Source organism: Protopterus annectens, chromosome 7.part0 (assembly GCF_019279795.1).
Source record: "Protopterus annectens isolate FY-2018-M chromosome 7.part0, PAN1.0, whole genome shotgun sequence".
NCBI classification, from domain to species: domain Eukaryota; kingdom Metazoa; phylum Chordata; order Ceratodontiformes; family Protopteridae; genus Protopterus; species Protopterus annectens.
In genome coordinates, this window is record NC_056739.1 from 1,313,649,891 (window position 1) to 1,313,676,680 (window position 26,790).

A 26,790-nucleotide genomic window follows, 5' to 3' on the forward strand; every position below is an offset into this window, starting at 1 on the left:
GAATCTTGAGGACTGTGATCACTGCCCTCCCAAGAAATGAGGTTAGAGTGCACTAATGTAATGTGCAGTTGTTTAAACCTGTGTGGCTGTGACGTTTTGTGTACATGCCAAAAATGACCTGCAAAATTATGAATGTCAAAGTGAAGTGCAAGAGGCTGAGCTTCATCTCAGAGCTAATTTTTTTCTTAAAAATAAGAACACTGTTAAGTGGAGACTTCATATAATACATGCCTTAAAGTTAAAGATTTCCTCATTTTCAACACTCACTAAAATGGCAGAGGTGTAGGCTACTTGATTTTGTGCTTGAACCTTGTCGATATGAGTAATCACTTAAGTCTGAACATTTGGAAGCTGATAGAGGTATGTGCCATGGTGCACAGTAAGAAAGGAAATCAGATTATAAATCTAGCAAGCTTCTGCAGCTTCTTCTAAAAACAGTCTTTACTTTCATTAAATGCATCCAATTTGGAAGAAGATGTAGGCTCCCTATTTTGGAGTTTTAAAGTAATATAGTTGGAAATTATGCAAACATAAAAAAATGAAAATAGTAATAACTTAATATCTTGCAACATTCAAAACGTTACTCACACCTTTTCAAATAACTCCACAAAGAAATACTATACTGCTTACTTAAAATCATCTACAACTTAAAATGGCTTACGCTTCCTACTCTGCAACTGCTATTCTCAGTGTATTAATCTTACATAGAGTAATTATCTTCACACTTCTGCAATTAAGCCACTCTGAAGGCATAAAACCGTAACTGTAGCCCCACTGAACTAAATCGGATTAGCAGCTTGGGCTGCTGACATAACTGTAGAGGAGGGATGGGCATACACTTTCTGGTGGTGGTGGGGTTACAACGGCATTTTCTGTGGCAATCCCTAGAGTGGAGACTGGGGATGTCACACAGGAGGGTAGTCCAAGGAAAGGTTAGTGGCAAGGGTGAGCTGCCATGGAAGCGGGGTGGTACATTGCATATCTGCCCCTTGGTTGAAACCACAAACTGCAATGGGAAGGAAACACTAACCAGGTAGGCCTAAGTGTTAAAACTCCCAGCTGATGGTGCTGGCCAAGACCCCCAGGAGGTCTTTATGACCAACGCCAGCTATTAAACAGCAAGTCCTGGGGAGGAATGACGAAGCTGGCAGGCCCAGCATGGATGTGGGGTACTGGGAAAGATGAAGCAGGGAACAAAGTACCTAAAAAATACCACTGCAAGTAAGAAATCTGGCAAAAAAATACGGACAGTTTTGAAATAATCGCCCTTACAAACTTAGAAAGTGGATAGAATAACAGGTTTTGCATTAGCACGAACTTTCTGAAGCATATGAAGTCTGAATCTCAAATGTTCTGTCATTATTTTTCTGACTTCAGCCCTCAAAAGATTTGGCAATTATTTGCGGTAAACCAGAATTTTATGAGTAACAGGCCAAAAATATGAGGTGAAAATCCTTCACAATCTTTCCAACCAAATCAGCAATCTCCTTTCAAGCCCTTCTTTTCCCCACAAAAGTCATAATTAGCACATCTAGACATTAAATTATCACAGGCAAAAACTACACATCAATACAAAATTGTTCAAATACCAGTTTGAAGGTTATCCTTTACCTCCTTATAAACAATACAGGATCCCCACACCCTTCTTCAATGTCTAAACACTAGCTCCAAGGCCCCCCCCCCAAAAAAAAATACTGCTGCTTAATTCTAGCAATATGAACAACAATCTGTTGTAATGAACAAGGCCTTGCAGTAATAATGGAGTCTTGGCTTGAAGAAGCAAACCATCTCTTCAATCCTTGAGTTGGTCTACAGTGGAACAGCAGACCACGACAAGGAACAAAGAGATGTCAAAATGGCAAAATGTTACTTTGTAAAGCAAGCATTTTTTCCAAGGCTACATCCACCTCAGACTTGGTAAAGTCACGAGGAAGATGGGCACACAAGATGGTATCATGCAGAGTCTATACATAGCGCAGCAAACTATGACAGAGCCATGTACAATCACCTACCAATTATTTATACTGAAAGCAGTTAACTTTTGCAAATGAAGAGAACTTCATTTAGAAAGTGAAGTGAACTACACTTTAAAAAACTGAAGATGGGATGTTGGAAGGTCAATAAAGCTGATTTTCTGGGTATTTAGACAAAGTGTCTCCTGAAAATGACCCACAAGGATGCACAAAGTGGCTGCCTGGTGAATCTTTTTATGAATTCATTTCCTTCAAAAAGTGGTTGACAGCAATCATAATTTAGTTATTTTACTTTGCCACAAATTATCCCACTTAGCTGTAGATTGGTATGATTTTTCAGAATGGTCTCTGGCAGGATTGCCTTTTCTATGCTATTGGTATATCATTGCTGTGTTTGTATGACTTTTCTTTAATGTTTTCAGTTTCCTTCTACATAAAGTCACACCAGTAAGGGAACTAATCATGCTCTAAATTTCCAGTAAGTACGTAGGAAGGTGTGGGTCCATCCATTCATCCTGTGATTAACTGGCTTCACTTTCAGAACTGGTGGAAAACCTTGCAAAACTCATCAACACCTCCACAATGAATAACAGAATGAAGACTACTAAAAAATGGATGGATGAATGAACAAATTTGCACAGATTGTTAAGGTTTCCATTCTAGACTACAATTTCAGTCATCTATGATAAAGCACACATACCATTCACAGCCAAATGATGGATTATGCAAAAAGATCTGGAATTTGGGGAGCCTAAGGAAATAAGAAAACAAGACTTGAAAATACAAGATTATTTCATGGCACAAATGGAATCAGAAGAAACAGAAAAGTAGGGCTAAATAAGTACTTCATCTGCACTCTGCAGCCTTTGGATATGCTTAAACAAGTTTTTTATTTATTTATTTATTTAAATAATAAACATGTTAATGATTGGTCATAAACAACATGTGCATTCTGAGATATGGATGCCAAAACATTCACCTTGAAAAAATGTAAACGAAGGTGAATATTGACACATGTTGAGAATGTAGCTGGTTATGATTGGTGACATGATCATAATTCTTTGTAGTGTTCGGAGCGTTATCTGCTCTATGTACTACCAGTTATGGGGAAGTGGGCTCGGGACGAGAGATATATTTTTGCCTTTCAAAGCCTTGGAAGGTTGGTAAAAGCATGAAATGAAGTGGCCCTCTGCCTCTACACTGTGCCATACCTTCCGTTTACAGGTGTGGCAGGGTGAATTTCTGACCGCTTTTAAAGTGTTTACCTTCTGCTTCTGTTCTTTCCTGGCTAACCATGTCCCCAGACTATAACCTAATCACAACAGTGCTTAAAGGTGCTTAATAGACTTATTATGTACTCCCCACTCCCAATAATGGGATTATAATCTCAGTGGTCTGTGCACTACAAAAGCTTTAACTTATTATTTTGTGAAGGTTTCTTGAACTTGTTGACATTTCTAATATAGTATATCCTCAGTAGGTATGACCACGCTTCCATCTTCACTATCACATTTAGTCAGTAAGGGGAACAATCTGCACTCCTTCTGTGAAGCAGAAAACAATCATCTAAATGTGACTTTGCTTCCCATCTCCCTGTCCAACCCCTGGATGACCAAAGTGTCACTTAAGCAGCTACATTAGCGCTGTATATGCAGCGGTGCCATGCCGCTAAGCTTCCTGGAATGTAAAGCCAGAAACACTGCTATGATTCTGTCAGCAGTTGTGAAGTAGCCAGTGAAATGTACCCCTAAACACTGCAACACGAATCCTTGAACAATGTGCTCTTTCAATGTAAATATGCTGATAAAGTACAGCAACCTATCCTGTGTGAACAGCAAGCTATCCTGTGTCACTGCAATGAAAGAAGAGTAAGTGAACTTACTTTCAGACATACATTGTCTGCTTGCAGAAGGAAGCCAGAATGCAACATAATTAGGCATTTCAACTTGCCTGAAGCACAGGTGTGACTGAATGAAATCTTACTGGATAGGAAAGCCCCACCTTTTTCACTAGTGAATGGATTGTCCTAACAAGTTACAGCATAAAGTCCAAAGCTTTCCTAAATGAGAAACTAGATCATTTGACAGTTGGTATTCAGAAGTAGAACAAATTTTGCAACCTAATCTTTTGCAGACGAACATGTCATACAGGGCCTGTCAATGACATTAAAGGGGGGATTTAACTAATGCTGCCAAGTCAGATGAAAATCATTTGTAATAATATGTTTAGATCATTTAAATCAATACCACTTGTCATGGTTCCTGTCAGTTACACTGCAGGACCAATGAAGGGCAATATATTATTTACTCAGTAAAACACTGGAATACTACCCCAATGCTTTTCTGAACAAAGTGTCTTGCAGTACTGCAACAAAAAGTGTTGTTACATACAACAAGAGCTAGTACACATCCTGTCAGCACCCTATTTTGGGAGGGCGGGACACTTTAGCTTCTCATATGGTCCAAGGTTGAACAACATTACAGAAAACACTGTACAGTACAGCACTGTGCATCTTTTTTTGTGCATCTGCTTTCAAGTCAAAACGCACAACTGCATAATTTTTGCAAAAGTCATTACAAAAACAGAAGGAACTCTATATGTCAAAACAAGAAAGATGTGCTTAAAGCAGTTTATGACACAACAGAATCTGCCTTTAATTCAAATGAGAATTTAGAAGAACGATGGAATGGAGTTAACTGTCAATGAAGCTGTGTACTACAGGCCAGGATGCACAGGGCAATAAGAACATAGTAGTGTTCTGGTTTGCTGAGTGATATCATTTCAATTTTATGGTTACAGCCATTAGAAGAAACTGTTACTCATTAGCACGGGAAAACTTCACGGCTTCAAAACATTTTTTTATCATGAACTGATTACATATGTACATATTTAAGATTAAATTGCAAGTGCACAGATCAAAACAAAATCTGAAGAAATGTTAATGCAATGGATGTGACGAACTGCATACAAGAGGAAAAAGCAACATACATCTGTATAACGGCTACGAGATTGTGTGCATATATCCTTGTTTCAACCACTGGGAGAATACTATGTGCAATTACAGAACCAACTTCCACAAAGGGGACAGGAAGTACACCCACAACATAATCCCAACAAAGGGGGACAGGGAAGGCATTACCAGTGAAGACAACAAAAAAAAAAAAGGCAAGGAACATTTTCAGTGGTTCATATGACCGAGTGCAGCACTGAGTCATAATGGTCCCAATCAAACAAAGCTGCAAATTATACAACAAGACATATATGTAACTTCAAGAACTTATTATGAGCCTGCAGGCTCAGTGATAAGACTAGTACAATGATTTAATAACTGGCTTTCTAAAATATATAAATTTGATTTAGTAAAAACCTCAGAAATAATTGTGTCACTAATTTTGCATTAAGTTCAGTAAAAAGAATGGAGAATAAAGACTCACTACAGAGCGACATCATGCCACTGTAAAGCTTCCGACAAGCTCCTTAACCCTATCAGTAAACTAATGCATGCATAATTCCATAATGCTGACAAAACAGCTGTCAAGCTGATCAATTATAGTTTAAAAACTAGGCATCAGTTTCAACACAGAAAAGCAAAAAATAAAACCTGCTTTGTGCATACAAATTATTTTTCCATTGCTATGAAGTACAATTCAAAATGTTGTAGCTTCAGTCAGTCCCCCCATAACAGTACTCCAATCAAAGGTATAGTAGAATAGTACTTACAGTGGATATAAAAAAAGTGTACACACCCCTGTTAAAATACCTGGTTTTTGTGATATAAAAAAAGACCACAATAAATCATTTCAAAACTTTTTTCACCTTTAATGTGACCTATAACCTGTACAATTCAATTGAAAAACAAATCTGTTAGAGGAAAAAAATATAAAAAATAAAAAACATACAATAAGCTGGTAAGTATGCACACCCTAAAACTAATACTTTGTTAAAGCACCTTTTGATTTAAATTACAGCACTCTTGTCTTCTTGGGTACACACCTGCCATCAATTAAAGAGACTCTGATTAACCCCAAATAAAGTTCAGCTGTCCTAGTAGGACTTTTCTGACATTTACTCACTTGCCTGCTACAGCAAAATCCATGGTTCGCAGAAAACTTACAAAGCATCAAAGGGATCTCATTGTTGAAAGGTATTAGTCAGGAAAAGGGTACAAAAAAATTTTTCCACAGCATTGGATATACCATGGAACACAGTGAAGACAGAAATCAAAAAGTGGAGAAAATATGGGACAACAGTGACGTTGCAAAGAACTGGATGTCCCCTCCAAAACTGGTGAAATGATAAGATGGAAACTAGTCAGGGAGGCTGCTAAAAACCTACAGCAACATTGAAGGAGGTGCAGGAATTTCTGGCAAGTACTGGTTGTGTACTACATGTGACAACAATCTCCCGTATTTTCCATATGTCTGGACTATGGGGTAGGGCTGAAAGATGGAAGCTTTTTACACAGAAAAAACATCCAGGCCTGGCTAAAATTTGCAAAACGATACATCAAGTCTCCCAAAAGCATGTGGGAAAATGTGTTATTGTCTGATGAGAACAAGGTTGAACTTTTTGGCCACAATTCCAAAAATTATGTTTGGTGCAAAAAAAAAAAAAAAAAAAACACATTTCACATCACCAACAGAACACCATCCCCACAATGAGGCATGGTGGTGGGAGTATCATGTTTTGGGGTTGCTTTTCTTCAGCAGGAACTGGGGCTTTAGTCAAGGTGGAGGGAATTCTGAACAGTTCCAAATACCAGTCACTTTTGACCCAAAACCTTCAGGCATCTGCTAGAAAGCTGAAGATGAAGAGGTATTTCAATTTTCAACACAACAATGACCCCAAGCATACATCCAAATCAACAAAAGAACGGTTTCACCAAAAGAAAATTAAAGTTTTGGAATGGCCCAGCCAGAACCCAGACCTAAATCCAATAGAAAATCTGTGGGGTGACCTGAAGAAGGCTGTGCACAAGAGATGCCCCGGCAATCTGACAGATTTGGAGAGCTTTTGCAAGAAAAAGTGGGCAAAATTGCCAAGTCAAGATACACCATGCTGATAGACTCCTACCAAAGAAGACCGAATGTTATAATTAAATTAAAAGGTGCTTCAACAAAGTATTAGTTTAAGGGTGTGCACACTTATGCAACCAGCTTATTGTACATTTTTTTTAATTTTTTATATTTTTCCCTTAACAGATTTGCTTTTCAATTGAATTGTACAGGTTACAGGTCACATTAAAGGTGGGAAAAGATTGAAATGATTTATTGCGGTCTCATTTTTTTATACCACAAAAACCTGGCATTTTAACAGGAGCGCGTACACTTTTTATATCCACTGTATTACCACAGAATAGTGTTAATTTCTTAACATGGGAGCTCTGCACTGTAAACTGCAAAGCAGAATGCCATAGCTTCAGTGTGATAAGTACAATGGCAAATGTGAAATTAATTTAAAATACACAGATAACCAGTGCGTGCACGAAAAGACACACACACACACACAAACAGACACACACGTGCATGCATAACAAACAAAACAAAAGTACACAAACACACTCATGCTTGTGATCAGATCCTCCTATTCATAGACTCTTATCTGGCCATAGGAAAAAAAAAAGTAAATGCAATACTTCACTATAAATTCCATGGAACACAGAAACACTGGATTGAAATCAAGGAATATCCTTCAAAATCAATCGCACAAAAGAAACAAACATATGGAGGCTTAGAGAATCAAACCCTGGACTACAGGAAGCAGCTTGTTAACAGCTCATTAGGTTAATTCTCTGAAGGCAATGAGCAGCCAGGGCACTAGAAGAGCCACCAGGGCACTAGAAGAGCCGCCAGTACTGGAGGCAGCGAGTAACTAACACAGGTTTGCCCATCGCTGGACAGGGTCAGAGTGCTGAGAGAGTCCTGCTAAGAGTGCACCAGAAGATCACCACCTACAAGAAAGACTCTGGAGAGATACAGACAAGGAGGACGACCAGGGAACATAGGTTCATAGGTAGGTACTAGGCTATTGGCCCTAGCACCTATACAAGCCTAGTCAAAAAGGTACCCTGGCTTTCACCACCCAAGAAAATTATTTTCCTGTGTCCCTGTCGAACAGAGCCACAGACGTGATCCCCGGGTGAATTCCCTATTTCCCATCCAATCATCAAGATTTTTCTTGAATACTGCTAATGAGGAGCTTTGTTTGATATAGATAGGTAGTTTGTTCCAGAGTATGGGACGTCTCTGTGACAGGAATCTATCCCTCCAGCAAGTTCCGTTTATTGTGGTGACAAGGTTTAGGTCCCTAGAGAGTGTGTAGCTCGGAGGGATTGGGATTTCTTTAAGTGGAGCATGTCCAACAGCTCTGGGTTTGACATAGCTCTGTATGTTGTGCCTGAGTAGGCAATATGAGATGGAGTAAAGCTGGAGTTTTTTTTAAGACAGTCTGCATAGGGCATCTGTTTGATTTCAGTAATATTCTTTGTGAGGTATTTCTGCAGCCTTTCCAGTTGTTGTAGATGTCTTGTGAAGTACATACCAAAATGGGCATTGTACTCTATAATGGGTTTAAGTAGAGGGGAACAATTACCTCTTTTTTCCTGGATGAGAAACCTTTTGTAATGAGGTGTGCCAAGTAGAAGGATTTCCTGACTACTGTGGTGATGTGATTATCAAAGGAGAGACTATCGTCCACCTGTGTCCCAAGGTCTCACCACACTTTCGGCATTAAGTAGACTACTGCCTATGTAGTAGTTCATGGGTACAGAGTTTTTACCAAAAAGGATGACAGTGCACTTTTTGGCATTGAGCTTGAGGCCATGGCTTTGAAACCAGGCATCTATCTCAGTAAGGCCCGTTTGTAGGATGTCCACATCGAGTTTTGATTACGGCTCCTAGCTTGCAATCATCTGCGAACTTCATTAGCCAAAGACCTTCTGTGTTAGCCTGTACTTCAGAGAAGTACATACCAAACAGGAGAGGATCCAGGACTGAACCCTGTGGTACTCCACTTGTCACTGGTCTGAAGTCGGTTCTGTCAGTAAGCCAGCTGGCAACCCATCTCGTGACATAGGGATTTATACCTAGTTTAGTGAGTTAAATTCCAGAGTGGGGGATGATGTTAAAAGCCTTGGCGAGATCTAGATACCCTCATCTACGGCTTTGGTGACTGCTTCAAAGAAGTCTATCAGGTTTAGGAGACATGATCTGCCTTTTACAAACCCAAACTGGGCGGTATCCACAGTTTGGAGATTACCAATGTCTTTGTTTATAAATTCCATGATGATACGTTCCATGGCCTTGCAGACCAAGCTCATCAGGTTAATGGGGCAGTAGCTCCCGGGGTCCGTGGTGGATCCCCCTTTGTGGAGTGGGATAACAGTCGCTGTGCGCCATTCAGTGGGCACAAAGCCTGAGGTGAAGCTATGATTGAACATGGTACTTAGGTGGGGTGCCAGTTCGTTCTGTAGTTCATGTACAACACAGCCTAGGATGTTGTCAGGACCCATGGATGCTGTATTCTTGACTTTGGAGAGTGTGACCTGTGCAGCCGTGATTACAGGAACTTTGCATTCTTCCGGTATAGAGATGGGCCCTTTAGGGGGTGAGAGGGGGGTAAAGTTAGCACTGAACCTATCTGCCAGGATGTTGGCAATATCAGTTGGTTCTGCATATTTAGTGCCATTGTGCTGTAACTCAGAGCAGATCCGAGTGTTGTCATTGAGATTCTTGATATAGCTATAGAATGCTTTGTGGTTGTTTTTAGAAACAGTGGCGATTCTGTTTAAGTAACTAGCTTTGGAGGATTTTATGAGGGATATCAGCTTATTACTGAGACTGACCAGGGAGTTCCTCCAATCATGGGATTTTACTCTTTTTTGCAGCAGTTTCTTTCTTCTGTTGTAGTTTGTTTATGGCAGGGGATCACCAGATTGGCTTCCTTTTTTTGGTGGATAGCATCTTGGTTCTGTTAGGGATAGCACGATCCATGCACTCATGCAAGTGCTTATAAAGTGCATTTGTGTAGGATTCAGCAGTCATACCTCTACTGTCCATCTGGATGGGTGTTGTGAAGTTTGCCACTTCTGTTTTAAAAAGTGTGAAGTTGGCTTTGGAGAAACTTTTCAGGGTGGTTTCCCTAATGGGAGGTGGGGGCGGGATGTGGATGTCTAGGGTGATTAGCTTGTGGTCGGATCTAACCAATGAGGAATTGACCTCTGGTGTGGAACACCGGTCGCCCATGTTGGTAATGACCAGGTCTAGGATATTGCTGCCCCTGGTGAGGGTGTGGATAAGTTGATCTAAGGCAGTGCAATTTATGAATTCCAGAAAACGTTGAGCAAAAGAGTTGGTACAAGAGTAGTTTTCCCAGTTAATTGTGGAGTAGTTGAAATCGCCCATTATTAGGGTGTTGGGTTGTACCCTAATATTTTCCAGTGTATCAAGAAATGAGGAGTGGGAATCCTGGGGCATGGTGGGGGATCTGTAGCAAGCTACAATTTGGATTGTGGTCTTGCCCAGAGTTAGTTGCACTTGGATAATCTTGGATGCATTATATGCTGAGCAACTAGCCTGGAGGTGTGGATATCCTTAATAGATATGGATATGCCTCCACCTTTAGTGTTTTGGTACAGGTTAGGTGGCTGAAAGGTGTGGTATGAATTATAACCTGGTAATGCAAGGGTGCTCTCTGGAGCCTTAAACCAGGTCTCTGTCACTGCACAGATGTTGATGTTCTCCATTTTAAGGAGTGCCTCGAGTGACTGCATTTTGAGGTTTAGACTTCTAGCACCGAGTAGCATTACCCTTAGATTTTGCTTGCTTGCACCAGTTATGGTGGTGAATTTGTCATTTGAACCTTGCCTAAAAAAGGCATTATAGGAGTAGCAAGAGCCTTAGCCAGTATCCGGAATCCCAAGGGTGACAGGTGCAGGCCATCTCTGGCAAAGGTTCGTGGTCTGCCGATCATGTCATCCCAGGCAGACAGATACTGGATCCCCTTAGAATGACAGCAGCTTAGCCAATTGTTAAAATCAATCATTTTGTACATACAGCACTTAGATGGGCACTACACCCACAACTGGTTGAACACAGTAGTTACTTTACAGAACTGCCCAGCAGGCGAGACAGGGATGTTGCTAGGAAGATCCAAAAATCCCCTAACCTCTTCTGCTGGATTACAGCCAAAATCCCTAGCTCCTGCCTCCTTTTTCTTGGTATCCTAGAAGGCCAAGGATCTAGAGGGTGAAAATGTCAAAAGGGGATGATTTAATAGCTGCAGAAGGTCGTAAAGCAGCAGCAGCAGCTTTTCTGTACAACAGCACGTATAACCAATGTTTGAACTTCCAAGGACAGATGCTAAGAGTACACAACCTGACAAAGAATGTCATATGAACACTATCCACAGAAAAGAAATGAGTATCATAATCTACGGTTCCTCAACATGAGCATCGTAATCTACAGTTCCTCAACACCTTTTTGGAACTGGAGATGGAACTATTACAAAGCAAAAGTAACACTAAACACCTGCAGTAAAATGCAAAATGCCACTATACCTTTTTGACATGGAAATTTTAGTGGGGCAGAGTTAAGCATTCACTGTAATGGCAATCATAAAAAGCTTTAATAAAAAGCTTGTGCAGTGACAGAACAGGTTATTTTTATAGAAGCTGTAGTGGCACTGATTTCCAGGAGTTAATGTCCTGTTCGATTCTCAGCTAGAGCGTCTTCTGTGTAGAGACATGTGTGAATGGGCGTACCTTCGTTGAAGGTTGTGCGTCAGAGCCGGCAACTCGGTATGTAAAAATCTACTGCCAATCATTAGTGGACTGGAGTTCCGCTGTGGCGACCCCTAACCGGGAAAAGCCGAAAGACACAACAACAATGTGCCAGGGAAAAGGACAAGGTTAAGTTCTTGACTGTCACTGGAACACAGTTCCTCAACCTCCAAACAAACCAATACCAGCTTGGGACTTAAATCCTTGTGCTAGAAAAGTTGCTTGAACCACCTTGAACAGCAGACAATGAACACCCAGCAACACCTGTCATGGAAAACTGCTTTCCTACTGGCAATTACTTCAGCAAGAGGAACTGAACTAGGCAATGGCATGGCAGCCTTCCCCTTCCCACCAAACCTTCTAATAGAGTGTCCAAATCCTAATCCATCTACATTTATGCCCTCCAAGGTATCCAGAAGGTCTTTAAACCAAATCCACCTACTCACCTTCTTTCCAACCCACAAAACAAACACTGTAGGATACTGCATAATATGATGTACATATTAATAGACAGCTACGCTTAACCTTCCAAAAAAAGAAAAAAACTGACAGACTTTTGGCACCTATTTTTGGGGAAGGGAAGGAAAGAGGAAGGGAATTCCAAATCTCCAAAATGGAAACCTAATTGCATTTATTCTGTCCATGATTCCATGTTTCCATAGAACCATAGAACATATTCCATAACCTTACAAGGGCAACAGCCAGAGCACCACAGCTCTTCTTACGAGGAGGTTGGAGTGGCAACCAATTATTGAGGCGGCTACTTGACCTCTCGCAGGTATGATTTGCCAAGTTAATATATAATTGTTTCATCAGATCCCAGCAGGAGCAGGCCACACTGCTGTACCGCAAGGGATCCCTAACACCACATAATCTACCTTTATCCTCCTCCCTAGTGGCTATGGGTATTCTACCCAGTTTAGTATGACTGCAATGCATCCATGAAGGGATATAGTACAGTTTTGAAGACATCAAAATAACTACAAATAATATGACCGATTCTCACTGCGTTTTATATTTGAATGTAAACTGGATATATTCATATGCAGGAACTTGGAATTAAGAGAGCTCTCAAAGTGAAGGACAGGCATTAGAAAAGAAAACGGTTTTAATTCACAAGCTTCCTAAACAATGTACAAAATCAAAAAATTAAATTTCTTAAGTACTGCTACAATCCTCATAAGTCACTTTTATATCTGGACTTCAGTGATTTGCAGACAATAAAAGGGTACAACTACAGCGGTCTCACTTCTCAGTGTCATGCCATCTTTGACCTCCGTGAACTAGTCAGAATTAGGAAAAGAGCTAGCCAATCTGCTTGTGAAATAGTACTGTACCTCCAACCCTGAACAAATATTAAAAAGCCTTCTTAACTCCACTTAAAGAATGGAATCCTTAAAATTTAGTGATGACACTGGGTGACATTTCAAATGTTGCACTGCCTGCTACAAACTTAATTTATATAATTCTGTTGACTGGTTTGGTGAAGCTAAGATGGATGACTGACATGGGAGACAAAAGACGGAGAAAAGTCCCACCAGCAAAAAAATGTGTATGATATATAAAAACAAATGAGAACTTAAAAATGTACCGTGTAAAAGCATTACGGAGATCCAAGGGATAAGTATTGTGTTAGATGGCATTTAATTACATATTGAATAGCTAACATGAGTTGTATGCACTTGATGACAGTGACACATGGTAGAGATGCATACCCAATAACCACATGTTGTTATGCCTTTCTGCTTATAGCCACACTTCATGCAAAGATATCTGGGACTTATAATCATTATTTTGTATCTACAAACCCATTACCCAAAAGTATAGCTTGGAATAAAGCAGCTTTGTAGGTCTGAATATTAAAGCATAGGCTGATGTAAGGTTTTATGAATTTTAAAACAGCACTGCTGATAGAAAATAAAAGACCTGACAGAAAAGCACAATTTTACAAAATCATACAGTGTTTCAACAAGACAGTAGTGACTATAGACAATACTAACCAGAGTTGCTAAGATAATGAAATGTTTTAGAGATACATCGCAGGTCTTGCTCAGGATCCCAAGTTTTGGCATGCTTGTTTTCAGAGGTACAGTTTGATATAGTAGTGATAATACTATTTTCCCGCAAGGTCATGTGAGGCACAGGCCGTGGAGCACGGTGTTCTTCTACACTTCTGAAAGCAGCCCTTCCAATGTTCTCAGCCAGTGCTGGTCCGGGTCTGAAATTCAAAAGGACAAAAAGAGTGTCATTTTAGCATGCATACCATCTGTACATATGACCACAGAACAGCACTAACACTCACATTTCTCATACACAGTGAACTTGCACAAATTCTGACCTTGTCCCATGCTGAAAGCCTGGGCTTAAATATTGATAAATAAGAAAACTCACTTCTACACCACACTTATAAGATAAAACGGCATTCCTACACTTATTTCAACAAATAACTTGAAACAAAATTCTTAAATCAGCAGCATATTAGTTTTAGAACCATAAAATTAGCCACTTCCATTACAAAATGTTGCTTGTACTTGTGTCATTTTCCTACAAACAAGGTTTAGATTAAATATTTTGTCAGAGGGAGACTTTTCTTGTTTGTCCATGTCAGACTTACTATGCATAAAGCTGTCAAATGCTTGTTATTAAGCAGTCTTTGTATTATAGTACAGAGCTATATCTATAGCGGTTAGTAATGGGAAAACATACAGTTTTGCCAAGTTTTATCCATGAAACCGAAGTTTTACATTTTTACAGTATAATGGGTAAAAATGCATTTGTTCGGTCTGTCAGACCTGGCATGTGCAAACTCTCACAGACAGCTCAAGCACAGCAGGGTCTTCAGAAAAAACAATGTGAATGAGCAGAGACATTACTAAACGTGATGTCTGTCCGTGGCAATAAATCAACAATGTCCCATTTTACCTGGTGGAAGAAATGTCAAAAGTGGCAGCACCTCTGCAAAAGTGAGATTCTGTAACTTAACCTGAGATATTTCCAAGAAAACAAGGGAAGGGAAAAAAGGAGCAGTCTTTATGTATTGCCAAATATCCCTTGGAGACCAGTGTACTGGTTGTAATGTTCTGTTACAAGGTTTCCTGGAAAAGCAGTGATGTTAGCTCAATTCCCACTCCCACTTAACCATGTAGCACAGCACAAAATGACATCACTAAATGCCATGGAAACCTGGAAGCAGATCAAGTAAACAATGCAGCTTTTCAGAGCAAGGTATGTACTACATCTACATACAGAAAATTCACTGATTCAATGAGTTTTCTGAAATCAAAGAAGCTCCTTTTTATATAAATTAATCTGCCCTTGAAAGGAATGTCTCATAATGCTGATAACTGCATTCAAGTCCCTTTTATGAAGGTTTTAGGCTTTACTATGATTATTTTCACAAGCAAGCAAGCATAAACTGGCACAGATTGTTCCTGAAAGCCAAGGGCAAGTAATCACATGACCAGAAATATACCACAAACAGAATTCTATAATTATTTATAATTAATGCCAAAGTATCACAGATTTGTTTTAAGTGAACAACAATGCCCTTATGACTGCAGTCAAATTTACTTAAAACGGGTGCAGCAACCAAATTAACTCTAAATCAAACAGTGTTTGTATTACTTAATGTGCAGTGCCATAAGCTAAACATATGTTAAGTAATGAAATAGTCATACAGAAGATGATACTGAAATGACAAAACAGCAACATAGGAGGACACTGATGCCATAGCTATAAAACTTCAACATGACAACTGCATATATTCTGTATTAGAAAGAACTCTTCATTGTAATTTTTTTTTTAATTCCCATCTGACAGTAATAAACGCATGTGGAAGGCTATCCTTAAAGAAAGTCAGCAGATGGAATAGCCTGTTGGTCCATGTGAAGAGCGATGAAAGGAAGGATCACAAGCTATCGATTCCTACAACAACCAACCAATCGACCAAAAATTGCCCAAGTCTTAGATAATGCAACTTCTTTCCTGTAAAGACAGTTTGCTAAATTCTTCACCATTTGCTATACTCTATACTAACCTGTATAATGTCATAATGTACAACTGACACTGAACTGGGCATGAATGAAAAGGTCCATGGGGATCAGTGTATCACTGAGGTAAACAAAATGAAATTAGTAAATAAATAAACCAACTGTATATTGTGCAGTTATGAGCAAATCATTTAAGCAATAGTATGAATCTTTGAAGGTAGTGCTGGGTATACTTCTTGTAGCTAACAGTGAAAATATTTCTGTGATCAGTATTTTTGCACTAAACTAAAGAAGGATCTGAATCTCTCAATCACCACTAGCAAACTATGCAACTCTGATCAAGTCACTTAGTTACAGTGGTTCTGTATCACCGATGGACAGATATGCAAGTATCTGGTGAGATTATCTCTCAAAAACAATAAAAATGACACTCCACAGACCAACAAACTTTACTGGTTTAGATGAGGTCGTCCAACACCAACACAGGATGTGAAACAGAAATTGAAACACCATCTAAGCATAATTCAGATATTAGGAAGAATGACAGTCTCTCATAACGGTAGTGCAGCAGGTGTTGCTGCTTCACAGCAAGAGGTTCTCCGGTTTGATTCTCGGCTGGGGTGCCTTCTGTGTGGAGTCTGCATGTCCACCCTGTGGTCGCGTGGGTTTCCTCCGGGTGCTCCTGTTTCCTCCCACATCCCAAAGACATGCTGTAGTGGATTGGACACTCTAAACTGGCCCTAGGTGTGAGTGTGTGTGCCTTCTGTGGAAGGTTGGGCACTAGGCTGGCAACTCGACACTGTAAAACTCCACTGCCAATCATGAGTGGACAGATGATCCGCTGTGGTGACCCCTAAACGGGAAAAAGCCGAAAGAAGAAGACAGTCTATCATAACCCTTGCATTAAATTATATTTGGTGCATGGACACACTAAATCTGACCTATAGAAGGAATAGCACATACTACAAATCAATAGATGCAAAACTATGTAAGTGAAAAGCAGACAGTCAAAACAGAATGAAGAAATTGGACATAAAGAACACAACAAACAGAGGGAATCCTAGCAACTAGAGGACTAGGAAATCTGCACAAAACTCCAGCACCAAATTCTCACATTTGGGCAAGTATACCAACTTAAAACAAAACAAACATTTAAAGAATTAAAAGAAATCCAAGTCATGCACACCATAATAAAACTACTCAGTGACCAAGCACACCTTAATCTGTCCAATTAAATCAAGACCAAGTTGTGTGCATTCCCTACTACCGCCTAGATGTCTCCAGTACCCACCTGTTCCTTGTCAGTCTTCCAACCGTCCTTTGTTTAAATGCAATTTGTCTCTGTAAATAAGGTTATTGCTATATAAAGCAAGACTAACTTCAGAAAGGAGGAAGAGGAAATTAATGCCTCTTGCCAGATTTCCTTCTTTCTATGGGAAGATACAGGTTTCTTTCCATCTGGATGAAATTCCCTAGTAAAGACAGTGGGCTCTTGCACAGGCAGACAGAAAAAAGGGAAGCAGTGACAGATCAGCCCCAGAAGGCACATGATATACTAACAGAATAATGTCACTCAGTATATGAGGGGGAAAAAAATAAGCAAAGTACTGCTACCATTGGGATGGTGCCATGCCAATTATGTCCCTACGAGTTTAGAGAAGAAGCACCTGGAACAGCTGATAAATGAATAGCATGTGACAAGGAGTAAAACGCAGCTGTATTAATATTCACTGCTGTTGGGTTTTTATTTGGATAATTATCAGATAAAGATGTGCTTATTTAGAAGATGGACAGCACATCGGTAGCATAGTCATGTAATAAAAAACAAAAACACATGATGGTTCAAAATAACTCAAACTTACATGCACTACCTTGTGTACCAAAATTTTAAATTGTAGGGTAGCAAGTTGCTACCACTTCACCGAAAACAAAACTTGTGCATTACGGCATAGTGGTGGTAACCAGGACCAAAGAACATTATACCTTTTAAAACCATGACAGAGCAGGCAGGCAGGCTTCAGCAAGGAAGAGTTGCATTTTGGGAAATACATGGGAATGAGAACAAGGAGGATATATGATTTACAATATTGTTAATTTTCTGAATCCGGATATATATTAAAAAAAAAAAAAAAAGTCTCAGGAACCAGGCTGGAAACTGTCTCTGCAGCTGCAGGCTGAAGTTTGGAAGATCTCTGTGAAGCCTGAACAGGGAAGGAAGCTGCTGAGTGGAACTTACCCAAACCTGTGTGTATATTAGTGTTCCATCTCAGTTTAACTGCACATCATGGCCCTTGCATCTCAAGCACTGCAGTGCATTTTCCTCTCCATCATATTATGTGGATAGTTTCTTTATAAAACTTTTTATTAAGGGTACCCACATAATTCTGCTGTATTCCTTGCTGAAGTTACTAGAGGTATAGTTTGTGTGGGGGGTGCTTACAACTTTTCAGTGATGTCACATGGGTAGACATACAATCTTACGAAGGGTTTTAATTTCAAATACTGATTCGCAGAAGAGGCACAAGTGGGAGGAAAATGCAGTATGGCACTGGAAGCACTGCATATTGCAAGTAGTACAATGTAATGGAACACTTTAAGCAAGCAGTAATACCTGACAAATATGGGCATTACATGGAAATAAATTATTAAAAAGGGTTGTTACAAAGAAAGACCTGGAGACAGAGAGCCTCCCCATCGCTGAAATGGGAGCTCAATTTCCCCTGTAACATCTACTCTGTCCAGCAGTACTGCACATAGAAAATGGGCACTTTGTTAAGTACATTTTTGTGTGTGTGTGTGTGTGTGCATGCATGCACATGTCCGTACATACTGCATAAAGAACGTACATTTGTGATGTAAAAACAGTCCCTCTGCTTAATGTTTCAAAATTACTACAGGATCTTTAACTGTTGCCGAAGTTTTTATATCCAATTACTATGTCTACACACAAAAAAAAAATTACGTAGTCCCAGATTTTATATATATATATATATATATATATATATATATAAATAAATAAAAGAGAGAGAGAGAAAGTAAGAAAGAAAGAAAGAAAGAGACATGTTACTTCTTCACTACATTTACAAATCACTTTTGTGTCAACATTTAGAACATACTTGTCAGGTTTTCCCTCCATGGTAGACTGTAAAATATAAATCTTAGCATTTTTGCTTCAAGGACTATGAAAAAGTTACTTAGAAAAAAATACCACCAGTTCTCATTGCATTAATGTGTCAGCAAATACAGACTGCTGTGAATTGCTGGCACTGAATAGACCACCTTAAAAGCTATCTCCCGTCATAAACTAAGTTCAAGTTACAGAACATATGGCAAAGAAATAAAAGTGAATTAAATTTCATTAAACTAATTTAACCTCCATCTGAAAGGGGGAAAAATATAAGTGTACTACATCAGTAACTTTTATAGTCTATGGACACACACAATAAAATTACTGGAAAAAAAAAACTTTTCCAAAAACAGACTGTGCAATCGGTCAACAATTGAAAAAAGTTAAGGACCGAGTGTTCTTTTGGCAGTTAGTCCAACAAACACGATTCTTTTTCCAGCACTGGGATTACTGAACTTATAAATACACTTTAATTTGCCGAAGGAAAAATAATGCAAGCGTGTTCATACACTTATGACAGAGTGATATACAGACAAGAGAGAGATACACACAGTGCGTGTGTATGGATAGTGGTGGAAATGATTGACCTAATGATTTACATGCTACTCTCAGCCTCAATTCCTCATCCCTCTTCCCCAAAACAAACTCTAGATTCACACTGGATTTTGTCTGCTTTTAGCAGTCTTGCTGCCATAAAACTTTAGTGCGTCATAGCACTACATGTGATTAACTTGGTACAGAGTGATGAAACACTGTACTGCAGATGGGTACAGAGCAGCAAAACTACTTGTAATACAATTTTCTGTAACCAAGTCTGCTCATTATGCATTTTCAGCAGTATTTGTAACTTAGCTAACTTGTCACGGCATCTCAGGGATACAAGTATTATGCCATATTTTATAAACAGTCATTCTTTCTCAAAGCTGGAGTGACAGAGTTAAAATAAAGCAAAATAAAATGACAGCAGGGTGCCCCCCCCCCAAAAAAAAAAAGATCAAAAAATGTTTTCTGCTATTCTCTGAAATGATCTTTGAGGATACATTTTAGTGGTTTGGGGAACTTTTTAATACCAGTTCCAAGTAACAGATGCTTTGCACTTTAGTTTGAGGCAGTTAGTGTTACAGAAACGGAAATAGACTAGAAACTAAATCAACTAATTCAACTATAATCTCTTATCTGTCTATATACTCTGCCATTTAAAACGTTTTTACCACAAAGTTCTGCCTTCTTCCCAGTTCATAACTAGAAACAGTTCTCAGACCAACCCACTCACCTGATCAACAAAGAAGTTTAACAAATTAATAAATACACATCTCAGGGAGGCACATCCTAGAGAAAGTACAGTTGTGTACCTACCATAAATGTAGATGTTAGAGTGTATTCACTGTTGCAGTCATTACTCTTGGGTTATCCTGCTGGCAGGCTTACCCTCAGTCGGCCAGAATTCCAAAGTCTAGGTCCGTCGTCGGTTGCTATCACCTCTTCCCTGATGTCAGTGCACCAGGGGTATAAAAGATGCAGCCAACGCCATTTTCCTCAGTTTTTCTTGCCCCAGATGTCAGGTGCCCCCAAATTGGTAGGCTGAAAAATATGCCAATAAAATTGCATGCACAAAAATTACATTTCCTTCATCTACAAGCAAATACACCAAATAGGTTGCATAGGATAGAGAAGTGCAGATAAGTCCCAGCAGAGAAAAGGGGGATGGTGGGTGGGTAGCCTGGACTGCAACAGTGAATACACTCGAACATCTACATTTATGGTAGGTACACAACTGTACTATGTTCATAGTGTTCACTGTTGCAGTCATTACTCTTGGGTTGAATCCCAAAGCTGAGGATGGGTGGCTGGGCTAAACAGGATTAGGAGAGGCTATGAGGCCCTGCAGAACTGCTCTGGACTTGAGTAAACAGGTAAGTGGTAGTGCTTTGTGAAGGTGTGCACTGAACTCCAAGTTGCAGCCTATAAGACATCTTTGGTTGGTACTCCTCTGAGGAAGGCTGCTGAAGTGGCTGCTGCTCTGGTGGAATGAGGCCTAATGCCCTTAGGCACTGATTTGCCATGTTGAAAATAGCAGAAACGGATGCAATGGCCCATCCATTTAGAAAACTGTGTTTTTGAGATGGCCTTTCCTTGTGATCCTGCAGCATATGACACTAAAAGTTGCTCAGTCTTTCTGAAAGCTTTAGTTCTGTCCAAGTAGAAGCGTAACTGCCTGTGTATGTCCAAAGAATGCAGAATTTTCTCACCCTTGTTCAGTGGATTTGGATAAAAGGTAGGCAAGTGAATCGTTTGGTTGAAGGCCACACTGGACACCACCTTAGACATAAATGTAGGGTTTGTCCTCAGAGAAACCCTGTCTGGATGAAAAATGAGGAAAGGCTCCACAGCCATGAGTGCTTGCAACTCCGAAACTCGCCTTGCAGAGGTTATTGCTAGGAGCAGAGCTGTTTTCCAGGATAAGAATTTTATATCTGCTGTTGATGCTGGCTTGAAAGGGGGCAGTGTGAGTTTTTCCAAAACATAATTGAGGTCCCAGGCCGGAATTGGTGCTCTCCTTGGAGGCCTAATGTTTTTGGCCCCTCTGAGGTACTGCCTTATTAAAGAATGAGAAAAGATAGGTAGTTCCGTATTGTAATGGGCTGAAATGGCAGAGGCATGACTCTTAATTAATGAGAAAGAAAGGCCTTTGGTCAGCATCTCAGTTAGGTATTGTAAAAATCTGAGGGATATTTGGTACACACGTGTCAATGCCTTGTTCCTGGTTCCAAGCACAGCATCTCTTCCATTTCTCTGCATAAGATTTTCTGGTACTGGGCCTCCTGGCCTCCAAGATAACATACATAACAGCGTTTGAAAGATGAGTGTTCTGAATGGCTACATTATCCGCCATGCTGCCAGATTTAAGGTCCTCAGTTGGCTGTGCAGGATCTGATTGTTTTGTTGCGTCAGCAAGTGAGAAGTTTGAGGCAATATCCATGTTGGACCCTGAGACAAGCTCTTTAGGATTGGGTACCAGTGCTGGCGTGGCCAGTCTGGTGCAATCAGTATCATTTTTGGCTTCTCTTGTCTGACCTTTAGGAGTACACCCTGGGAAGGAGAGGCAGTGGAGGAAAAGCATATACTGTTAGATTTTTCCAGCTGAAGCTAGGGCATCCACTTTCCATGCTTGCTTGTGATAAATCCTTGTGCAAAATCCTTGTGCAAAATCTCTGCAATTGGCAGTTGTGAGGGGAGGCAAATAGATCTATGTCTGGGCATCCCCATTTCCTTGTTATCATGCTGAAGACTTGTGGATCCAGTTTCCATTCGTGGGGATCCATGAGGTTTCTGCTTAGTTAGTCTGCCAGAGTATTTGTTTTTCCTGGCAGGAATTGTGCTTGCAGGTGAACTTGAAAAGCCAATGCTGTGTCCCATAAGGTCATTGCTTGTCTGCAGAGGGGATAGGAATGTGTACCTCCCTGCTTGTTTATGTACCACATGACAGTAGTGTTGTCTTGTCTTTGTCAGTAACTGTCCTGGATGAAGCAGGTCCTTGAAAGCTGTCAGGGCATTTTGAACAGCTAGCATCTCTTTTTGATTGATGTGAAGATGCATCTGGTTTGCAGGCTATGTGCCCTGAATACATTTTCCTGCCATATGGGCTCCCCAAGCAAAACCTGATGCATCCGTTGTCAGTGTCTGTCTGGCTGTGGTTAAACTGAATGACAGACCCTTGTTGTGGTGACAGACTTCTGCCCACCATCAAAACTCCTGTTGCAGACAGGGAATGAGTGCAATTACTGTCTCCAGGCTGTGGCAATGCCTAGTCCAAACACTTTTTAGATACCATTGTAGTTTCCTCATATGCAGTCTGGCATATGGAATTAGTAGAATGCAGGATGCTATGAAACCCAAAGATATTCCTTGCAGATAAGTGGGGTTTTGTTGCCAATTTCTTGAAGTAAGTATTCAGTTCCTTTTGTTTGTCTGGCGTGAGATAAGCCATCTGGGCAGTTGTATTTAAGCTTGCACCCAGGAATATTATCTCTTGAGAGGGCACTAGTTTTGATTTCTTTTTGTTTACTCTGTACCCTAGGCCAATTAGTAATCTTTTTACAAATGCCAGATGCTTTAGAAGAATGTCTTTGTTCTCTGCTTGAATTAGGCAGTCGTCCCAAGTAGGGATACATTTGAATTCCTTTTTGTCTGCAAAATGCAATTACTGGTAACAGGCATTTTGTGAAGACCCTGGGCGCAGTAGATAAGCCAAAGGGCAGTGCAGAGAATTGGTAATGCATTGAGCCAGCTATGAATCTGAGGTATCTTCTGCAAGAGTGTCAGAATGGGACATGCAGGTATGCCTCTTTTAGGTCCAAAGTTACAAGCCAATCTTCTTGCCCAGCATGGGCAGTAGCGTCAACATCTTGAATTTTGGAACTTCCAGAAACGTGTTTAGTATAGACAGGTCCAGTATTGGTCTCCAGGTTTTGTCCTTTCTGGGTATTAGGAAAAGTCTGGAGTAAAATCCTTGCCCCTGCTCTTTTTGTGGTACTTGCTGAATGGCCCACATATCCATGAGGGCTGTAATTTGTTTTTGTGCCTCTGCCCATTGATTGTGTGGCAGGTCTGGCATATCTTTTGACCTTGGTAGAGTGTGAAAATGGAACCTGTAGCCCTGGGACACTATGTTCAGGACCCATTTGTCTTGGGTAACCATTTGCCAATTTGATGAAAAAAGTGCTAGTTTCCCAACTAAGGGGGCTTGCAAAAGAAAAGTGATTGGATCTGGTAGAGGAAAGTCATTGGGACTGTTTCCTGTAAGGTTGTGATTTGTCTTCTCCGCTTTTGGAGGTAGGAGCACCCCATTGTTTAGGCCTGTATGAGCCTTGGGTCTGAGATCTGCCTCTGGGACACCTGTATCTGCCTCTGTGGCCTGACACCGGAAAGGACCAATTTTTAGAAGGCCAATTACTGCTAAACCTGGGTGGTTGTACCTGTAAGAAATCCTTGACTGTCTGCATGGATTTTGCTTTATCCTCCATTTTTTTCAACACCTCTTCTGCTTTAGTACCGAACAAAGTATCATGCTGTAATGGCGCATCTAATAATTTTGCTTTAACATGAACAGGCAGATTCTGTTCCTTTAACCAAGCATGCCTTCTAATAACAGAACCTGTAACAGCGGCCCTGCAAGAGGCCTCCAGTGAATCATAACCACATTGCAAAGTATGCTTTCCCACTTGTTCAGCTGCATGCAATAACTCCTGCAATTCCTTGTTCTATGAACATTCAGTATTTGTCAACAATTTCTGTTTAAGCAGTGACATTAAATATTGTTGATATTTAAGCATATGAAACTGACAATTTATAGCCCTTACAGCCAGGGAAGCAGAAGTGTAGACTTTTTTCCCCCATCTGTCTAGAGCCCTAGAATCCCTATCAGAGGGGACAGGGTTTTTTGCAGTGGAAGCTTTAACCCCTTTGGGACCCTGAGATATAGTTTCTGGGTCAGCAGCGGGGTTTTTATATAGGAATTTATGAGAATCCAGGACCCTGTAGTATCTGTCTGGCTTAGCAGGTGCAGGGGGTAAAGAGTCAGGGGACAGGCCGGACTCTGAAAATACATCATCTACAATGTCTAGAACAGGTGGAATAGCAAGGGGTCTGTGCTGAGGAAGTAGCAGAAAGTGTCTGAGCCTTTTAGATTCAGAATAATCTTGGCTCTCCCAGTGGAAATGCTCTCATTGTATGCACGGTTTCCCCAAAAGAATAATCCTCAGGAGGAGAGGCTGAAGGAATGGATTCTTCAGCATCAGAATCCTCATAGGGAAGCATGGAGTAATCCTGTTCAGAAGAGGAATCAGAGGAAACAGAAACCTGATCAGAAGAATCATACTCTGTCTCTTGCCTAGGCCTCAGGAGGGGGATGGGAGCCCCTGATCAAAGTAATTAGGTCTTCGGCCATTTTGAGCACCTGTTTTTTTAGGCATGGAAGTCTGAGTAGGAGAATGCTGTACTTGTTTCTTTGTCTTTAGAGCTGCTTTAGTCTTTGAAGCTGAAGATGGCTTAATATATAGTGGTGTAGGTCTGAAGACACCCTCAGAAGCCGATGCCTGCTCAGTGGCTCCGGACCCATCTGAGGGAATGATTTCCGAGTGTCCAATACTTTAGTATTTTGTAAACTCCGGTTGTCGGCTGGTCTGACGGCATTATATAATTAAATTTTTGGCCAAAGTAATGAAATGCAAAATCGAACCGACGCTTGATAGTGTGTTGGTTAAATCTAGCACAAAACCGACAGCTAGCAACGTTGTGATCAGGGCCTAGGCAAGGAATACAGTAAGAGTGAAAATCCTTATGAGGTATTTGCTTCCCACAAGAAATACAATTGTTAACTTTTTCTGACATCGGTCTGGAGCAAGAAAAAAAAGTTTCCCCAACGGGGTACTAAGCTTTAATGAAGACTTCGGTTCTGAAATTCGGATTTGAAAATCTCAGTAGTCGGCCGACCAGCACTTGTGAACTGCTTTTGCTTCGGGCACCGTGCGGCAAGAAAGACTGAAGAAAATGGCGTTGGCTGCATCTTTTATACCCCTGGCGCACTGACGTCAGGGAAGAGGCAACAGCAACCGATGCCGGACCTAGACTTTGGAATTCTGGCTGACTGAGGGTAGCCTGCCAGCAGGATAACCCAAGAGTAATGACTGCAACAGTGAAACACGATGAACATCAAGAAAAATATGAATTAATGTATTTACACTTTGCTGCAATCCTGGAAAGAGTTTAAGGGAAAAATTGCAAACGTGTGTTAGCTAACAATGTCTGGGAAACATACATTTAGTCATTTCTACAATGGGGAACTGGGGAATATTTTCTGCTTTTAATAGTCACTAACCACATCTTTATACATACACATATCTTAAACATAAGATAATTGGATAATAAATCCATTTCTAATCTTTTAATGTCTCAGCCTTTCCCCAGCTGTCCTACGTTTACTTCATTTGAATGTAATGCCAAACGTTGTGGCAGAAACTTGACTATATATCCTACTGATACCCATATCATAGCAGATAAAAGATTAAAAATTGGTGGCTATATTTACCAAGATGATGAACATAATGGTAAAACTGAATGCTACTTCTTTTTGCAGACAGTGAAATAAGTTAACAATTTTCAGAATATTTTGCTTAAAGAATAGGCTTTGTCATATAGTTTAATCAAACTAATTTCTTGTATATTGAAAATATAGCTAGCAAAAACATATGGGGCAGTTGGATGTAGAACGGGTTGCTTTGCTTGGAGTCTTCGCTACATTGTCCCTTTTGCTGCTCTTTCAAATATGACATTTTCTAGCTTGCGTTATGAACTCTATACCTCTTACATTTTGTTCTTTAAATTCACTTGCATCATACAGAACTCATGCTAACATTACAATGCCAAAATGGCAAGTTATCCGCATTGTTTTTAGGAAGAGTCTATAGTATGAGTGACAATAAAATAGTCTCAGGTTAACTTTAAAATCAGATGCAGCAAGCACCTGGCCATGCTGCACAAAAAACACATTTAGACCAACCATGCTGCACAAAAAACACATTTAGACCAACATTTCTTTCTAGGAACAAATTTTCATCTCAAGTTAGGCAACAAGGAAATGGCCGTGCAAACCACCAGAACTAATGAAGGTCAGCACCCGCAGCTTTTAACATCTGGTTATCGCATCAAATAATCCAAAACATAAACAGATTGCTTAACATAATATTTTTTGTTAAGAAAGCAAAATCACAATGCAAAATCACAATGCATTTATGTTAAAACAGTTATAACTCCGTCATCTCTCTCGACAAAAATGTCATGCAGTTCTTCAACTAAAAAATTGTTGCAACTCAGATTTTGTGGCCTCTATACCCACCATACCAGAATGAAAGCTACAGTTTCTTG

The 26,790-nt window shown here is 40.2% G+C and overlaps 1 protein-coding gene across 2 annotated transcripts in view; it reads right to left on the reverse strand.

Moving 5' to 3' along the window:
- Positions 1 to 26,790, reverse strand: part of CISH (cytokine inducible SH2 containing protein) — a 47,335-nt gene that overhangs the window by 4,614 nt on the left and 15,931 nt on the right. The window contains exons 1-2 of one of the 2 annotated variants that reach the window (XM_044077926.1): positions 14,674 to 14,767; positions 13,752 to 13,969 (exon numbers count right to left, since the gene is read on the reverse strand). In XM_044077926.1, coding sequence (XP_043933861.1) covers positions 13,752 to 13,884 — 133 coding nt within the window. In that variant the 5' untranslated portion in view covers positions 13,885 to 13,969; positions 14,674 to 14,767. Of the gene's footprint in view, positions 1 to 13,751; positions 13,970 to 14,673; positions 14,768 to 26,790 lie in introns of those variants that run through there. The other variant, XM_044077924.1, reaches the window with a different exon arrangement.